General features: G+C 32.7%; 1 protein-coding gene and 1 long non-coding RNA gene across 2 annotated transcripts in view; both read right to left on the bottom strand.

Moving 5' to 3' along the window:
- The window catches only part of LOC143072085 (uncharacterized), a 130,174-nt gene that overhangs the window by 67,807 nt on the left and 43,196 nt on the right, over window positions 1-19,171 (bottom strand). The window contains exon 2 of the mRNA XM_076246869.1: window positions 17,601-17,766. Coding sequence (XP_076102984.1) covers window positions 17,601-17,766 — 166 coding nt within the window. The remainder of the gene's footprint in view (window positions 1-17,600; window positions 17,767-19,171) is intronic.
- Window positions 3,959-11,612, bottom strand: LOC143072106 (uncharacterized). The gene is made up of 4 exons (XR_012977044.1): window positions 11,515-11,612; window positions 9,608-9,665; window positions 7,829-7,974; window positions 3,959-4,454 (listed from the first exon to the last, which is right to left on the bottom strand). It is a non-coding gene; the product is annotated as an uncharacterized LOC143072106 (long non-coding RNA).

Below are 19,171 nucleotides of genomic sequence, written 5' to 3'. Positions count from 1 at the left end.
AATGTCTGCTAGTTCTTTTTTACATATGTGACAAAGAGTTGCCTTCTTAAACGATTGCCAATCACTCCCTGTCATGATCATGGGCTCGCAATGTTTAAATCGTTGTTCTATTTCTTCCTGTTCATTTACCATACACTCCACAAATTTATCGGCAGCATTTGCACCCCGATATACTACTGGTTCATTTGACATTTCAGGTGTCAGACCTACCACTTTGTATGCAAAACCACATGGTATGTGTTTTGTAGTCTTTTTCGTCTTTTGGTCACATTTGTTGCTATCAACAATAGGTTCTTGAAGACATTCAAAATCTGCATATATAATATATGGTACCTTGAGCTGTTTGCGAATATCTTTGTAATGTAACCACTTATTGTCTTCAGTAGGAAGTTCGATTTTCTGTGGTCCATAGGTCTGGCAGTTTGGTAGATGATTGTTTAATATTCTTTCTTTTGTAAATCCATGCAAGCAGTATGGACAGTAAAAATGCTTATGTTCAGAAGACTTTTGATCGCCCAATAATCGATTAAGATTTTTAATCCAGCAAAAATGTGACTTCTTGTTGTCCGATATCATGAGTAGATTAACATGTTGTTCAAATCGATGTTTTGAAATGTGTATAGGGAATACTTCGCCTTTGTTAAACCCAAACACATTGATCGATATTTCATTCTGCTTTTCGAACTTTGGTATGTCGGCTAATTTCACAGGAAACATGATGGTATCAAAGTTTAAGCTTGAAGTGTGTTCCTTGTATTTCCAAACTCGTTCTGCATCACGTTTTGCTGGGTATAATGCTGCCAAAATCGACCACATGAAACATTTGCTGTCTTTGTTTTTGACATTGACTATTGCATGTTTAGATCTGAGTTTAATTGGAAGAGGAATATAACTTGAGCCTTTTAGTGGTCTGTACCTTGCCATATGTATGGTAAGATCTACCACTTTATCCACCGTCCAATTGCTCCCTTGTCTCTGGTATTCAATGAAAGATGTATACATCTTTTTGATAGATTCCTTTAATCCGGTATCGATATCCTCCAATTTTAAACTGGTCTGGCATTTCCCCCGGAAATGCGGCTCTGCAGTTTCTATGGCATCTTCTTTTCGTCTGCTCATTTTAACTTTCATGGATAGATACCACTTCAATCCACCTCTTTCTTTAATTTTACGCTTGATGACATTTTTAACAACATCATACTGGCTTTTTAGGAATGACATTGGATCAAATTTATTCAATCCTTTTGCATCGATCGTATGTGTTTCAACTGTTCCATTTAGCGCTTTAAAGTTGCATGGATCCGTGTTTTCATTTGTTTCTGTACTAGTCATAGTAACACCAGCACCACTTTGGACTGGTTGTTTATCATGGTTTCGCTTATGGCGTTGGTAGTTGTCTTTTCTTGAAAATACCACATCGCAGGTGGTGCAATGCCATTTCGTTCCAGTATGAACCGATCTCTTATGGCGCATTAAACTCTCTTTATGGGAAAACGATTTTCCGCATACACCACATTTGATTGGAGATTTTGCCATCTTGACTTTTTTCGACGCTGGTTCCATCTTTTTTCTGAAAAGTGAAAGTGTGCTCAATACTTTTTTTTTTATTATTCATCATAATATGATATGGACAACCAGTTATTATTCATTTCAAAGGAGCCTATCGCCACTGGTACTCGCCCACGGGTCGGAAAAACGACTCCTCAGTCTACCGACCGTATGGGTTCCCAGTCTTGATACTGAAATGAATAACGATCTGATTGATATTCAAGAATGTTTGACTAAGGCTTTCGCCAAAGTAGTCACCGCCCGTCAACATTTCCATCACTGGAAACAGAGCTGCTCTCGCAGTTAAGCAAGACTGCAAAGGTTTTGGTCGGAGAGGTCTTCCCGACTATAGCGGGGCATGCCACATGACACTTCCTCTCCATTGTTAGCTAAATGACACTGCCCTAAGTCAGTACACCTTACCAGTGCAGGAGACTACTTCAAACTTTAGAGAACTCAAAATTAAAATTCGGCCTCCCCCTTTTATTTGTTCATTCTAAAGATAAGCATATGTCTATTCCATTTATTTGTTATTCGTTAAATAAGTTTGAAATTTAAAAACAAAATTATCAAGAAAACTTTAATTTGTATCATATAATCCTTTACTATTAAACGTTAAAAGTTGTTTAAAATAAACAAATTATAAGCCATACCAAACCTTTAAATCCTTAAGATACTGTTAATGTAAACTTGATTTCACCTTTAGAATGTCTTCGATCAGACTGTACGAGTCCCGCATTTCAAGCGTTTATATAGCAGAATTTTCATGAATTGTGGAAATTCCGTAATTTACGTAATCTGATTGGTTAATTTCAAATCCGGCAAATTTTTTCGATCGATCATCAGTTCAGTCTAATTTACCTGTTGGAGCGATCAGACGTAGTTTTCTTTGTTTTTGCATTCTGATCCTATTGTTATACAAAATAACTTGAAATAAAAGCATTTATTAATGAATAAGTTTATCAAAAATTAATATTACTTAAAAGATTAAGTACAGCCTAATAAAAAAAAAAAGGTTGAAATAATCATTATTTGATAAGAATTACTTGACATGTTTACATTAATGGTCATTCACCTATGTACTTAATCACACCAGGTTATTGGGGTCAACAGTAACTGTTGAAATGTCTTGTTTATCAGTTTGGCATTTTATAGTAAAAGGATTTCAGTTTAAAAGTGAATATGATCGAGGAAATAATAAAATAAGTTTTCAATTCATACAATATATTATATGATTAACGGAGGGATTATAGTTGGATATTAAAACAATAAATAACAGTATGTATCATCGAACACATTAAAATTAACTACTTGATAAATCTCATCTTTGTAAGAATAATACTATATAATTCAATTAATATTATGATTTACTTATTTCAAAAGACTGCATAACTATGTTTATAATATTTTCAACATGGCGATTACATTTAAATCGGATTATTGACAAGTCTAAACTTGATTATATAGTACGACACAGACAAGTTAACGAACGCTTTCAGTGATTTAGCAATTATATTAAAAATTCAAATACTCAAAAAAAAAAAATTAAAAAAAAAAAAATCATCCTATAAATATGAAGCTATACTATTTTAATTAGTGCCAACAATATAACGATTTAATGATTTCAAAAGATCAACGCGATTTTTCAATATGGCGGATTTATTGACACGTATCAACATGTTAAAGGTCACTACGTACACTACTGGACAAGTTTCAACACGCTTTCAATATTGATTTAATAATCATGTTATCAGAGATAAATAGCCGTAGGTGAATAAATAATACCAGAGACATATAACATGTATAATACAATAATTAATGATCTGTTAATACACACTAAGGTGGGGTTTTCCTGTGTATCTATTTATAGACTGGGAATTTTCATCAAATATAAAGAAAATATATATATATATACTTATTCAATAACGCCAATTAATTAGTAACACTTAATAATGACCTTATCTAAAGTAATTAATTTAATTAATTTAATTAATTAATTTCAAAATACTTAAATTGACGTCATAGAAATTAGCCTCACATCGGGAGGCTACCTCTCAGGAGGCTACCTTTTCCCCATAGGGTTAACATTAGACAAAAGTCGCCAGAACCGGTAGTTTCCCCACTACTGATGCGCATTAGCTAGTTGATACATTTGTCTTTTAAAATACAACTGACATATAAGGATCGTAATTGTGAAAAGTGGATAAATTTATCGGTTTCCGAGAGCAAAATTGGCAGCGCGTTATCCCTACAATGGCTTCTATTTCTACGATTGTGAAAATGAACTGGCGTAATGGGGAGATAATTTTGACGAAGTAGAATCCTGACTGATACAGAAACACCTTTTTTTTAGCAGTTGACACTAACAAAAAAGTTTGTGTACGTGCTCGAATTGAAAGAAATATCTAGAATATACAAGCGCATAGCTGATATTATTGGCACGTATAGTTTGATTAATTGATGATTGGTTGTTTAACGCCTAGAGCATAATGTTTGATGAAACTCGATTGTTCAATGATGACGAAGAACGGTTTTGTTTACTTGTTCCGTTCTTTGACAATGGCATGTTCAACTTTGAAATTGATACTCAGATGACATACTATATCATACTATTTTACGAAGTATATGCTTCATTGAAGTCAATAAACATAATTTATTTCAGTAGTGTATGATTTTGAAGGTGACCTTGTCTTGTTTTTTTATTATCGTGTTACATCTCTATCACGTGAGTGCAAGATCCAACGTCTAATGCTGGTAAGTAAATGCTGGCGGTTGTGCATACTGATCGGGCTGAGACTGTTGCTGATAGGGATTAGGCTGAGACTGTTGCTGTTGACCATATGTAAACTGAGTTCCAAACTGGATGGGAATGTTGTGTGAAAAGTTATTACCATAGGTTCCACCAACTGGAAAAGAAAATATGCATAATGAAAATAGTGTGTGACCGAGAGTTGAAATCATTTCTCAGTAAAAAGTAAAATCTCAAAAGTACTGAACTCTGAGGAAAATTCAAAACGGAAAGTCCCAAATCAAATGATAAAACACATCAAATAAATGGATAACAACTGTCATATTCCTGACTGGTACAGGACCTAAATATTGACCCCTGTTAATTACTAATAAGAATAAGTGTCATAACATCATCCACGACTCACTCCGTACTTACTGTTCTGGATAAAACGAGATAAAAGCTGACACGAAATCCTGAGATTCTTTTTGCAATTCAGTAATGAACATAATTAATATACGTATACAAAATTTTAAAAACATTTTACTCCAACCATAATAGACCTATTTCTCGTATCAAACATACTAGAACACACCCGCGAAATCGCAGGGGAATAGAGCGTATGTAAACTGTAAAATAAATTATAACTCGAGAATTCAAGGAGAGGTATCAAAAGTCGAAGGAACTTGGGACTGGGCACATCTTTTTTTTTTTTTGCCCTCCCTATTTTTTCCAAATACTGATTTTTATTCTCTCTTTTTTTTCTGTATAAACATATATACATAGTATAAGTACTATATAAATCGGCCACTAATATATTAAAAGTCACCCCAGTAAAATATATGGACGCTTATATTTTTGTTTTCCTCCCAAAATAACCCAAACTGAAATACTTTTTGCAAGAGTGATAAATGCTAGAATACACCCGCGAAATCGCGGGCATCCAGAACGTGGTTGAAAGTATGTAAAGTGTTGTAGGATGAATTTTTGTAAAAAAAAATAATGACTGGAGAATTTCAGGATAGATCATTAAAGTTATAGGTTCTTTGGGACAGGACTTAAATAATGCGTTTATGTGTATATTATGAACATACATTACTATAAATAAAGTGTATTTGCTTTTTACTATATCAACTTTCAATTTACTAATCGATCCACGGCGGTCATTGACATATTATATAGACCCTCTCTATTTAATAAACCCAGTGACCTTCGTGGATAGTAAACTTGAAAATGATAGAAGATAGCAAATACACATTATTCATAATCCTTGGTATGTACAAAGTACAGAAAAAACGAAAACCGGATGTCTAGTCTGACTTGAAATTTCGTCCAATGACGGAAAAATTTCCGGACGCAGTTTTTTACGTATTTCACCCAAAATAACCCAAACTGAATAATCATAAGAATGGATGACAAATGCGACAATACGTGGTACCTTTAGGACACATGGACATGATGATTAATTTATTGTGGAAGAAAGAGAAGCGACACACAAAATGAGCTCTTCTCGTTTAATAGTATAGAAGCTAAAAGAACTCCCGGCTGTTAAGGCTTATAATAATATCATAAAAAAAATAGTTGACCTAAATCTTACATTCAGGTTCTGCATAAGAAAATCACGAATTCACCAGCAGTCCAACTAACTCCATTTTCCGATGATGACATCTTTAACAAACATAAACTTTTATCTACCTTTCCAGAAGCAGAAAGAAATACAATGAAAGTTCCAATTTGTACTGGCTTCCGAAGCTTCACAAAACTCCTTACAAGTACTTGATAACTTGCATGCTTGTATTGCTGGTTTCGAATCTGTTCAATGTTTTGATTTTTCTACCCTATATACCACTTTGCCTCCTAATCTTATTCAGGAAAAAAATCACACACCTCTTTCAAAAGGTATTTAAAAGTCAAAATGCGAATATATATGTTCAAACTCTTTTAGGTCATTTTTTGTAACAACAAACAAAATAACAATGTCAATTGAACTTGCTTTGATACTATAACAGTCCATGCATTTTTACTAGATAACATTTTTGTTCTTTTGTATTTCGTATATCGTTAAGTCATAGGAATTCGCATGGGAACTAACAGTGCACCACTCATTGTAGACCTATTTCTGTATTATAATCAGTTACAATTCATGACAAAAAAAAACCCCATCGAAACAATATCTGATTCAAAGGTTAAATATTTTTTTTACATATTTGGATGATATATTCGCGTTCAAAAATGATGACTTCAGTATGCACATTAAAGAGATTTATCAGTCAGAACTGACTTTAAATAAAGCTAATACTAACAATGAACGCTGCCCTTTTCTGGATCTTGATATCTATACCTTTAACGGGAAGCTTAATACCTAATTACACCAAAAATGAGAATGCCGGATTTTGATTGGTTGGTAACCATTGTATTTTTCGCATATTCTCATCCTCTTTTTGTTTCAAACGAATTTACTCATTTTTCACCACTTTCGGTGGATATATGCATCACATTCCCCTTTATGCCGTGGTATTTGCCATTTTTGATATTCCCTTTTAACCCTCGCGAGTCTTTTACCGACAAAATTATTCGGTTATGACGTCACATAGAGACAACGCTGATGCGTAAATGAACATCTATTAGTTCCGCGGTATTTGGGTACTCTCTTCTTATCCTCAAAATATGCATACAAATGTTAACGGATTAATTTAAAAGCTCATTAGTAAAAAAAATCCTTATCCTGTTTCAATCATAATCTGTTCTATGTAATTAAACTTCTGTGACCACATTTCGCTAACCTGGCAGTTTTGGAAATTTCACAGTCACATTTATATGTTTTTGAGTTTAGTATGACGTCCATATTCACTGACCTAATACAAATTTTTTTTAGGGGTCAGCTGAGACCAAACTTCTAGGAGCCAGATTTTCTCGCTGCATTAAAGACCCATTGATGGTCTTCGGATGTTATCTGCTCTTTGTTTGGATAGTTGTTTCTTTGACATATTCCCCATTTCCATTCTCAATTTTATCAACTATCAAAAGGAAAATAAAACACTAATAGGGGGGATGGTGTGGTCAGGTAAAAGATGTAGGAAGAACAAAACACAAATAATTAAAGATACCCATCCCCACCTCCAAGTTTACATATAACATTACACAAAGGGAAAACATTGATTTAAAGACATACACCAAATAATAACCGGATGAAGTCGTGTGCTTCAAAATGATTGATGCTGTAAAAAAAATGCCAATGAGTCATAACAGGTTAACTGACAGATATGTGCCGCTTATATCGTATTCCTGTAGAATGATATAGGCCAGAGCTGACTTTGTCAGCAAATATCTGTTGTGTTTTGTAACATGTAGAATCTATCGAATCAGATTTTCAAAATGAACAACGTTTCTGGTATGTGAAATGCATTCTTAGAGTAAAACCCCTAGGAAAATGACAAATGGAACGTTCTATTAAATAGTACTTGTTTTTAAAGAAAGGACAAACTCGGTAAAGGTGTCCTTTTCAATAGTCATTTCTATTATTTAGTTCTACAATGGTGATGTTCAACTTACACTGAGTTTGTGTTACAGTAGGCACTGCTGTTGGATTAACCACGCGTCCTGGTCGTTTTGCGAACTTGTGACACCAACAGAAGATAGCGAGTGGTATCAATATACCGAGACCAAAAAGAACTCCGGAAACTATTGCAGCGACTTCACTGTCAAAAGAAAACGTAAAAGACCAAATTTAGCACAAGTGATTATATAAATATGTCTAAAATCACCAATTTTTCTAAAATGTCAATAAATTTCAATTTTTCATTAAAATACATTAATCATGCTCTAAAAAAATCTGTTAATCCTTGCGTTGAATCAAATATCTTAGTACATAGTTTACAGTCATACATGTATATTTTGAACTAATAACGTTAGCAGCTATTTCAGGGCTGATATGCATAAAACTACTTATGTTAAGGTATCCAATAGTAGTACTAATTTATAGAAGGAAATCCCGTCCATTCATAAGAAATCTTACCCTAAGTAGCTCAATTTTATGCATACGCGCCCAGATGATTATACGTATGTCATCAGATGTGAGACCATAATAAATAGAGAGTTGAAACACAGACACATTTTATCCGATACCAATAAATGTTTGGGACCACAAAACTTGTATGGAATCGATTTCATTTGTTCTTTCCAAAATATTTGCGTTAAAACATGTTGCATAAGAAGAAGAAAAAACCACATCATATTGAAAGCGTAAAAAAATACGAATATGCATTTACTAAAGTATCTATACATACACGTAAACGCTATACGATGGGGGCGAAGATTTGTTTCACCTTAGAAATGGAAAGATGACAACTGGAAATTAAAAAAAATGATATTTTTAACTTAGTTTTAGTTTGAATTCGTCCATCCGTGTCTATTTTAGAAAACAAATATTGTTTTGAATAATTTATTAGTGTCCGATAGGATTTGCCTGTGTTTTATCACTGGGTCGATGCCACTGCTGGTGATCGTTTCGTCCCCGAGGGTATCACTAGCCCATTCGTAAGCACTTCAGTGTTAGCATGAATATCAATTACGTGGTCATTTTTATAAATTTTCTGTTTACAAAATTTGAATTTTTCTAAAAACTAAGGATTTTCTAATCCCAGACATAGATTACCTTAGCCGTATTTGGCCCAACTTTTGGGAATTTTAAATCCTCAATGCTCTTCAACTTTGTACTGGTGGGCTTTATAATTGTTTTGATATCAGTGTCACTGATGAGTGTTATGTAGACGAAACGTGCGTCTGGCGTACTAAATTATAATCCCGGTACTTTTGATAACTATTAACTCTCTATTTCCTACGGTCTTACATCTCAAGACAATAAGATAGCCGTTTGATCTAATAATGAGCGTTCTCGTGTTTTACTTACGAGGACGGGTCACAATAATAAGTATAAATATACGTATCACAATGAATGTCTTAAAAGTCTTACTCTTACAGTGTATCAATAATAACTATACATATTATGATGAGTGTTTTAAAAGTTTAACTATAAGTCAGGATCAAAATAAAATGTACTTGTATTCATACATGTTAAAAAGATTTTTTTTTTAACGTTAACTTACGAGGAAGGGTCGGATTAAATAAGTATACGTATTATAATGAGTGTTTTAAAAGTCTAACTTGCAAGGAAGGGTCAAAACTATTAATACTGGTATACGTATTATAATAAAGGTTTTGAAAGTGTAACTTGCGAGGAAGGGTCAAAATTATTAATACTAGTATACGTATTATAATAAAGGTTTTAAAAGTGTAACTTAAGCAGAATTATCACAACAATAAACAGCATACGTATCATAATCATCGTAATAGTCATCGTAGTCGTCGTCGTCGGTTCCTCCTTTAGTTACTGAAAACAGAAGTTAATAAATCAAACATTTTATGTCAAAAAGCAAATAGAAATGTTTACCTAATTGAGACGCAAAACAAGCTTTCAAAACCTCATACTAGGAAATAGAAACTCTGAATATGTCTGGCAACCTATTTAAGGACTTATACAAAATACCAAAATACAAGAGATTACCAACAATAAGACATAAGAAGGACACATCCTTTCATGGGTTAAAATAACAAATAGCCGGAAAATAAAAAAAAATACCGAAAGCCTACAAGAGGCTGCGAAAACAGAACTGAAAAGACACAGACAGAAATACAAATCTTGAATAAGGAATATAATTTGAAACCAGACAAGCTAGCAAGAAGTATATAGAAGACGTATGCACCATACATAAAGATAACGTAAAAGTAGTGGTCATACATCAGAATCAAAGATAAAAAATTAACAGTTGTAGTAGCACCTTTTACATTGAACGTTTGATGTCGTCCCTAACTATGATGTGAACTTATCGAGGAGTATTGTTCGTGGTTCTGTTGTGCTGGTTTTTTTTATACATGCTGCCCTATATTGTTTTACGTGTTCGTATTTATTCTGTGGTTAGACTTCGATGTTGACATGATTATCAATTATATGGTCATTTTATTTTATAAATTTACTGTTTCGAAAAATATGAATTATTCTATATCCTACTGATTTTCTTATCCCAGGCATAGATAACCTCGCCATATTTGGCACAACTTTTTGGAATTTTGGGTCATCAATGATCTTTAACTTTATACTTGTTTGGCTTTCTGACTTTTTGTTTTAACTGAGCGTCACTGATGAGCCTGTCTGGCGTATTAAATTATAAGTTTGGTACCTATGATAACTATTAGCATGTCGAAGAGTATTATTGTATTGTTTATTTGTGTATTTCTCTGTCCTGAATGTTCTTGCATTTATTTGTACTGTAGTACTGTCATTTAATGTTGTCATTTTAGTTTTATATTTAAAATCGCCTTAAAAGAGAGGGGTTTGGCTAGCCACAAATCCAAGTGTAACCCACCATGTATTCTTAAATGTCCTGTTACAAGTCAGTTGGTTTTAGTTTGTAACCTGGATTTGTTTTCTCTTCATTGATTTATTACTTTCGAACAGCGTTATACTACTGTTGCCTCTATTAAGCGTATATATTGCATTAGAAAAAGAGGAAAGACAAGGACTTCTTCACTTACCCTTTCCGTTCCTAGTCGCTACAGGGAGATTTGTTTGTATTTTACATGGAAAAAATTTGATGTGAAAATCTTTTGTTTTTTGTTACCAATAAGTCACTAAAAGTACTACATATTTTCTTAAAATCATGTATATGTATAAGAAACAATTACCACTACAAATAGATTTCCCCATATTCTAAGTGCAAGATAACATTTATTCTGCAGACCTTAGATTTAAATTTCAAGTCTATTAAAGTCTTTTTTTTTTTTTTTTTTAAGATTTACGAATCTGTGTCGTGCTATTTCGTTGAATTAATTTATCCGTAAAATCTCACTGTGATAATTATATTTATGTATATATGTCAGGTGTATTGTTGGATTATTGGCAATCATACGTCTCCTAGTAATGTTTTGTATAGGGAAGTTACAGTTTTTTATTCCACTTTTATACTTTTGCGCATATGTAAAATGGGACTGACAGAACACAATATAAAAATATGTACAACAGCCCGACACCAATGTATTAAATATCGTACGTATGCTTATAATGAATAATTATCCGAAACAAATATATAAATCAGGAAACTGAACTTTTTTCATACGAGTTTCATTGACCCGGAAAATCCAAATTTGACTTTTTTTTTTAGAATATCTTAATGTGTACTCACCCAACAACAGTAACAGTATCAAGATTGTAAATATTTTATCTAAAATGCACTTCATACTAGAAACATTCTTCAAACCGAAAGAGACGTATGATCAATATTTTAAATGCTATCATTATATCGTTTTACGGTTAATTGATTGTAAGTTTTTAAACAATGCAGAACCATTGATTTAAACATATGACTATGCACGATAATTATTCATAAAAATCATATTACGAAGTACATACTTAGGTACCCGTAAACAATAAGATTTACACTAGATTTTAGTTATCTCTCTATGTTTTAGCTTGTAATTTTGTAAACAAAATACTGGTGTTCAAATAGAATTACATCAAGATGCCATTTAATTTTATTGAATTCTTTTCATTTTACTGAGAAACATGAAACCAACAAAACCTTGGGGTGATTTCAGATGTTTCGGAAGAGTTAGCAGATCCTGTCCATATACACTTTTTGTTTAAATTAGCTTACAAGTGTTATATTTGCTCATCTGAATTGTTGTTTTCCCCGGAAATAATAATTAGTAAATGAAGGGATTAAGAAATCCATCATAGATACCCAGCTTGAAATTTTGTACGATAAACGAGGTTAACTTCCCGCTACTTGAAAGCTATTTTTTGTGTTCATCTGTATTTAAAAAAGGGTACATGAATACGTACTTCGTGATATTATCATTGTTCATGTCTTGATCTTTTCCTCGATATTGAAGATACATACGAAGGTAGAGCCCCTTACCCTGTCGACGAATCCAAATTCGCTTCTTTTCAGGTACATGTTATTCCTTAAGTTTTTGTTTGCTACCTTATTTGTTTTATATTTCTGATCGTTTCCAAGATTTAAACATCGGTCAACAACATGTCGCCTTATCCACAACCTATACATTATATACAAAATTGAAAAGGATCAATTTAAGAACTTTCACGTCTCCTTAGTCAGTGCTGATAGAAAAAAATCAGATGAATTAAATAAATATAAATTAATTTTTATAGAATAGAGAATAGAGACAAATGTGTCAAAGAGACAACAATCCAAAGAAAAAGCAGAAAACATCCGCGTTTTCAACGCAGCGAGAAATTTCTGCAACCAGAGGCGGAGTTCAGCTGGTCACTAAACACCAAAGTATATTAGTTCAGTGAAATGGACGCCATAGCCATACTTTACATCGAAACTAACAAATGAACTAAAATGAAAAATTATATAAGACTAACGGAAGCTAGAGGTTCCTGACTTTGGATAAGACAAAAAGCTGGCATCTTTAAACATGTTTTGAGAGAACACAACTATCCCCTATAGCTATCATAAAATGGAATAATCTCACACATAGCAAAACGTACAGTAAAAGCCAGTTCAAAATAAGTCTAAGTCTGGTTTTAGAATAGATTACGAAAAGAAAACAGCTGTCATAATCCTGACTTGGTACAGAAATTTTTCAAAAAAAATGATTGGTTAAGCCTGGTTTTTATAGATAACTAAATCTTCCACTTGTATGCCAGTTGTGTTATAGTTCCTTTATATTGAACATACAACAAAACTGACTAAAAGGTTCACCATTCATACAAATGAATAAAATAAAATAAAAAGACGCAATTAAAAATGATTTTGTAATTGATTATGAATTTGACAAATACACCAACACATTTTGTTTGTAGTTGACGCAAACAAATAAGTTTTTGTACGTGCTCGCATTGTTCACATATTTTGAATAAACAAACGCATAAAAATGCATGAGTAGACTGAAAAATTTCGCATTATCAGCTCATTAAGTAGTTTGATACAGACTTGATTTAACAAACTTATCTAAAATTTTCCCTTTATACATTTTGAATAATTAAGAAACTGCATGAGGTTTCAACTCCTTCATGCAAAGATGACTTAAGATAAATTTGGCTATTTTGTTTTTAGATATTTTTTGTCATAAAGCTCTTCAGCAGTTTCGGTACTTATACATCCTCTGATTTCAGATGGTTGGCTTAGACGCCACTGTGAAATATTAAACAAATTATAGAAAATCATCACTTTTGCAAAAAGCTTCGCCATATCCTACACAGGTAAATAAAAAATAATTTTGTCATTACGTATACTTGATCGTCTGTGTGTATTAAATCTTTCGTTTAAGAATACCAAGAAATTTCTTTTATATCAATAAAACTAATCTAACACTCAAGGTACATATTAGGTTAATATCAACAAATAATTGAATGTGATTGGTCTATTTATCGTTTTTCCTAGGTTGACACTTCGACAGGCCATGTTGCTGAAACTGCTTTCGTAACTTGTAAACACTTTTTCTATTTCTCTGTGACATATTCATGCATGAACCCATGAATTGTATTCCGGTGTTTTAAGAAAATTGAAAGAAACAAATAAAAAAATGTTTGGGTTGAGAATTATAAAAGCACAACGTGCTTACATGGGCCACTGTCTTACAAACTTAACCTAAAGGTCTTTCAGACATTTAGAGTGCATTTCTTTCTAACCAAAATTTTGTAAACTCTAAACGCTACAAAAAGTAGAAACAAATACATCGTTTAATCAGTTTACTGAACCTGTTTGATTTATTCCTTTCAATAATGCATGCACATGTTGTTGGTAAACATACTTTTTACAAACGTAAAACCAAATACATCGTTAAATCAAGGTGAAGTTAGAAACAAATGTAGCGTTTGTTCTAGCAAACGACGAACGACAAACTGTAGACGAATTTTTAGCGAGTGCAAAGTTTGTCAAAGTTTACGTAAACTTTGCAAACGTATGTTAGAAACAAATGACCAAAACATGTGCGCGCTTAGCCGTTTGCATCGTTTGTGTTAGAAAGAAATGCACACTAATTCAGTTTCTAAGTTAATCGACCATTTTTGTTCACACATCGTTGTCAATATAATGGAATTTGATGCGACTGTCATACAAGTGAGAGGTAAATTAGCTAGCTTTAAAACCAGGTTTATACTCCACCATTTTATACATAAGAAAATACCTGTACCAAGTCAGGAATATGACAGTTATTATCCATTCGTTTGATGTGTTTGAGCTTTTGACTTCGTCATTTGGACTTTCCTTTTTCAATTTTCCTCGGAGTTCAGTTTTTTGTGATTTTACTTTTTACACATAAGTAACCTCTATAAAACATGTCTTTAAACATTTAAAAGTTAAGTGTAGTATGATGTTTTCATTTATAATGTTATTTTCCCTGTTGTTTTATTTCACTCATTATTCTCTATAATTCGATTATTAAAATCATTGTTATAAATTACGTTATTCTTCGTGGGCACTGTAATTGGCATACAACTATTTCCCTAGTCTGTAAACTTACTCCACCTGTTTCTACCCTTTTGTATCTAAGGGAATTGTCGATATTTATCAAATTCTTGTGTAAGTGTAGATATGAAGCAGACATTGCCCTTTGGTATCATTAAACATTCTTTTGGAGTTATACTCATAGCTCTTGAACGGTTTATCTAATATGGACTTGTCAGAATTTAAATAAAAAAATTGTGTTATCCGGCAATAAGACTGTAACCAAATAATAAAAGGACAACAGACATCTAGTATAAGAGATCGCACAGAGTGTTATGCCATATATTTAGAATATAATCTATTTAGAACAAGTAACACAGAAAACACATATCAATATTTTATAATAACGCATTATATGCATTCAATATCAAATGAACTTTAATTGACAATGTACATAATAAGAAAGTTCAGAACAAGTATGACAAGAAAATTATCTTGAACCATTTATTCTTTCTTTGATGTTGTTTGTTGTTCACCAAGCTAGCGGGGCACGTCATATCGTCATTATCCATTTTTGTTGGATTAAAATTGTGTACAGTCGTTTCTGGTTTCAATATTCTTTTGTTTTGTCTGTTTTTGGTGTTGGCTCAGTCGCGTTTTTCGAGTTCACCGTCTCTTTCATTCAAAACCACACCATTAGATGATGTGACAGCATGATTTGTTGTATCATTTAGTTTAATGTGGTCCATTTTGTCAGTAGCTGCTGCTTCTTGATCAGAGGTATCAGCTGTTTCATGGTGGAATTCTACGTCAGAAGCGTTAGTCGCGTGATTTGATGTATCACGTGGTTCATTATGGAATTCTCCGTCAGCAACGGTGGTCATGTGCTCTGTTGCAGCAAGTGTTTCATTACGGAATTCTCCGTCAGCAGCGATGGTCACGTGATCTGATGCAGCAAGTGTTTCGTTGTGCACCTCACTTTGCGTTTCATTGGCATCGTATCGTATCGCACTATTTGTGTTATCATCTTTAAAATAATACACATTATGGCATAACAATTATAATATTGAATGCATTAGGTTTTATGTTTTGAGGATTTAATTTATCCTGAAAAACATAGGTCGATACTTCATATGTATAATAAATGTTTTTGGTCGATTACATCAATGGGTCTCGTGATAGTGTGTTCGACTCGAGTGCAGGAAGTCTTGGGTTCGCATCCCGTTGTGTCAAACCAGACATTAAAATGGATGTGATTTTGCTTCTCCGTTTAATTAGGGGCATAAATGATTTTAAGAGTAAAGAATGGTCGGTTCGGTTTCTACCACAAGATATAAACCAGTTTAAGCTAATATATCTAAAGTGCTTGTTTGTTAATGGTATCAGATAAAATAAAATACATTTATAACTTGAACATTTAATTAAATTATTCATTTGGCTGTCAAAATCTTGCTTCAGACAATCAAACAAGCGTTGTTTAATTATCAAGTAATACGTATAGGAGAGCTTACTATCTAAAAATTAAACCAACACATGAAATACTAACTTTTTTCCTATATTTTTTTTTTCCGTGAGAAGTGTGACTGTCCTTTATTCCAACAAAAATATGCCTGTAAATTTAACAAGTAATTCATTACATATCATTCTTGTAATTTTTGGTGTCTGGATTTTTCCCTTGATACTTTGATTTCTTTTGTTCGCGGTTTTATTTATTATGTCAGCTTTTAAACTGTCTTGTTTGCACTTATTCATGTGAAAAATGACGACAATTTCATCATGGATACTAACCTGTTATCGCTGACCTCTTTCTCCGACGGTAACAAACACATGCAATAAGAATAACAAAAAGAACAGCACCAACCAATGCGCCAATAAGTCCACCTGTTACTCCGACTTAAACTTGTCTCTGAACATAAATTTGAATATTAGATATGAATGAAAGGAAATATGTAATTCCGGCACAAAAAGCATCCAAACGTAAAACATCTATGGTGCAGCCTTAGTATAAAATGAAATCAAAATATCAAATAAAAAGAGAATAGCAATACATTCATAATGAACTAATATCAAATATAAAATAATTTATAAACAAAAATAAGTTTAAGTAATTAACAACAATAATAGAAAATGTGTTAATAAGATTGAGAATGGAAATGAGGAATGTGTCAAAGAGACAACAACCCGACCATAGAGCATTGTGTTTGTTTATATATATTGTGAATCCCTTATATAAACGAAAACGGAACTGTTACAGCTCTGTCAAACTAGTATCTATCGTTCTCACGATTTGTACTTCTTTGTGGAATCTTTGCATTAAACGAATTCAACTATAGGAATAGATTAGAATCATTATAGCATAACATGAATATTCTACTTGGAACACATATCCTTGTATAGAACTTTATTATAAAAATGATAAGATGTGGTATGATTATCCTTGACACAACTCTCCGTCAGAGACCACATGATTTAGATTCTAGCAACTATATGTCACCGTACGGCTTTCAACAATGATCAAAACCTATACCACATTACAGCAAGCTATAATAAAAGACCAGAAATGCTCTCTCATTATCTTCCATTGCAAAGAAACCCACCGTACGATTGTTTCATAACCAGTCAAAATCATTAAACACATCATTCATCAACACCTTTTATAGCTAACTATGCATTTTGGGATTTGTTCATTGTTGAAGGCCGTACGGTGAGCTATAGTTGTTAATTTCTGTGTCATTTTGGTCTCTTGTGGAGAGTTGTCTCATTGGCAATCATACCACATGTTATTTTTCTATATTGGTAAGAATAATTGGTAGTATTGTACATGTACAAATAGTAAAGAGATATAATCTTACCTCAATGTCAGAGAGTTGCTACCACTGTTTGACTTGTAGTAGTAATTGTAGTAGTTAGAGTAGTTTCTATTCCGGTAATACAAGTAGTTACGATATTGTACGTAGTTTTGATAGGACACGTAGTAAGCTCTATTATAGTAGTAGTATCCGAGGGCATCAACATGGTCTACAATAAATTATGGAAATAACAATGTTCGAATTTCTTAAAAGTTAAATCACTATCCTTCTTAAATCATCACACAAGAGGTGTCGTTATGGTTGAATGTTTTAAACATCTTATTATACCAAGTGAAAATTCGCCTATTTATCCCTAAGAAGCGTTTTGAGATGCATGGAGATATTGGAAACAAGAAAACCCTTCAACAAAATAAAAATATAAAAAGGGAGAAATAGTTGAGTCTATATAAGGAAAACGGAAGACTCATACAGTGTAGTTCCCAACCATTGAAAATGTGCCAATGCATATATAGTTTTTAATGATATTGTAATAAATCTATTTCATTTCGAAGTGACCATCGGTTTTTCCGTTCAGCATACTGGCTTCTGAATCCACTGACCCGCATTTTTAAATTTTCAGAAAATAGTATATTTTAATTTCCATGCTTATAAAACATATAAAAACATATAAATTAAAAGTTTAAAAGGCCCATGCACGTGCATGAATATACGTATGCCCTTTTTAGGATAAGTGGAATTATGATTGGAACCCGACTATGGGTTAGAATGCAAACAAAGGAAAGAAATTTTAAGTGCTTGGTGAAAAAATGTAGAATGCAAAAAAATTTGGGTCGTTTTGGCACATTTGATAGATCTAAGTCACCGTTGTGGATAGGGCTTACATACACAGGTAAAATAGCTACGGACGTAAAACGTCTGTAAAAAATCCGTAAAACGTCCGTATTATACGGCACGTCTACGGACGAATAGTACCACGGACGTAAAACGTCCGTTGCTTCCCATCCGTAAAACATCCGTAAAACGTCCGTAATACGGATATTTAGTACCACGTCCGTATTACGGACGTTTAGTACCACGGACGTAATACGGATGTTTTGTACCACGGACGTATAACGTCTATTATAATTATGCATTATAATATATATATATATTATAGTATATAACACACTTATTGTAGTATATATAACACACTTATTATAGTGTATAGTATAGTTTGATTTTTATGTAACAGTTGCATTGTATTGCTGAAACTTTTGATGGAACTGTCAATGATAAAAAGCTATACTGTTTTTTAAGGTGATGATACTTTTTATTTGCATTTCCTTATATCTTGTATATAGTCTCCTAGTGTTCTATCTAAAAAAAATATTCTGATGCAATACACATACAAGGATTTTGTCAAAGAACTTTCTGTCATACAGTGACTTGTTGTTTAACAAGTTGAATATTGATGATATCTTTTTAAACATTTTACATGATATTTCAAGAGTAAATCAACAATAATCAGAAGTATTTCAGTGGTGGTCTTTGGTTCATATTTTGCTTTCATGTATTAACTTGATAAAATAAGGCTCTTAGTTTTCTCTATTTATCATGTCCAAACCCTTTCACAA

Source organism: Mytilus galloprovincialis, chromosome 1 (assembly GCF_965363235.1).
Source record: "Mytilus galloprovincialis chromosome 1, xbMytGall1.hap1.1, whole genome shotgun sequence".
NCBI lineage: Eukaryota > Metazoa > Mollusca > Bivalvia > Mytilida > Mytilidae > Mytilus > Mytilus galloprovincialis.
Note: the sequence above shows the minus strand (reverse complement) of the source record. Positions and strands in the feature narration are given on the sequence as shown.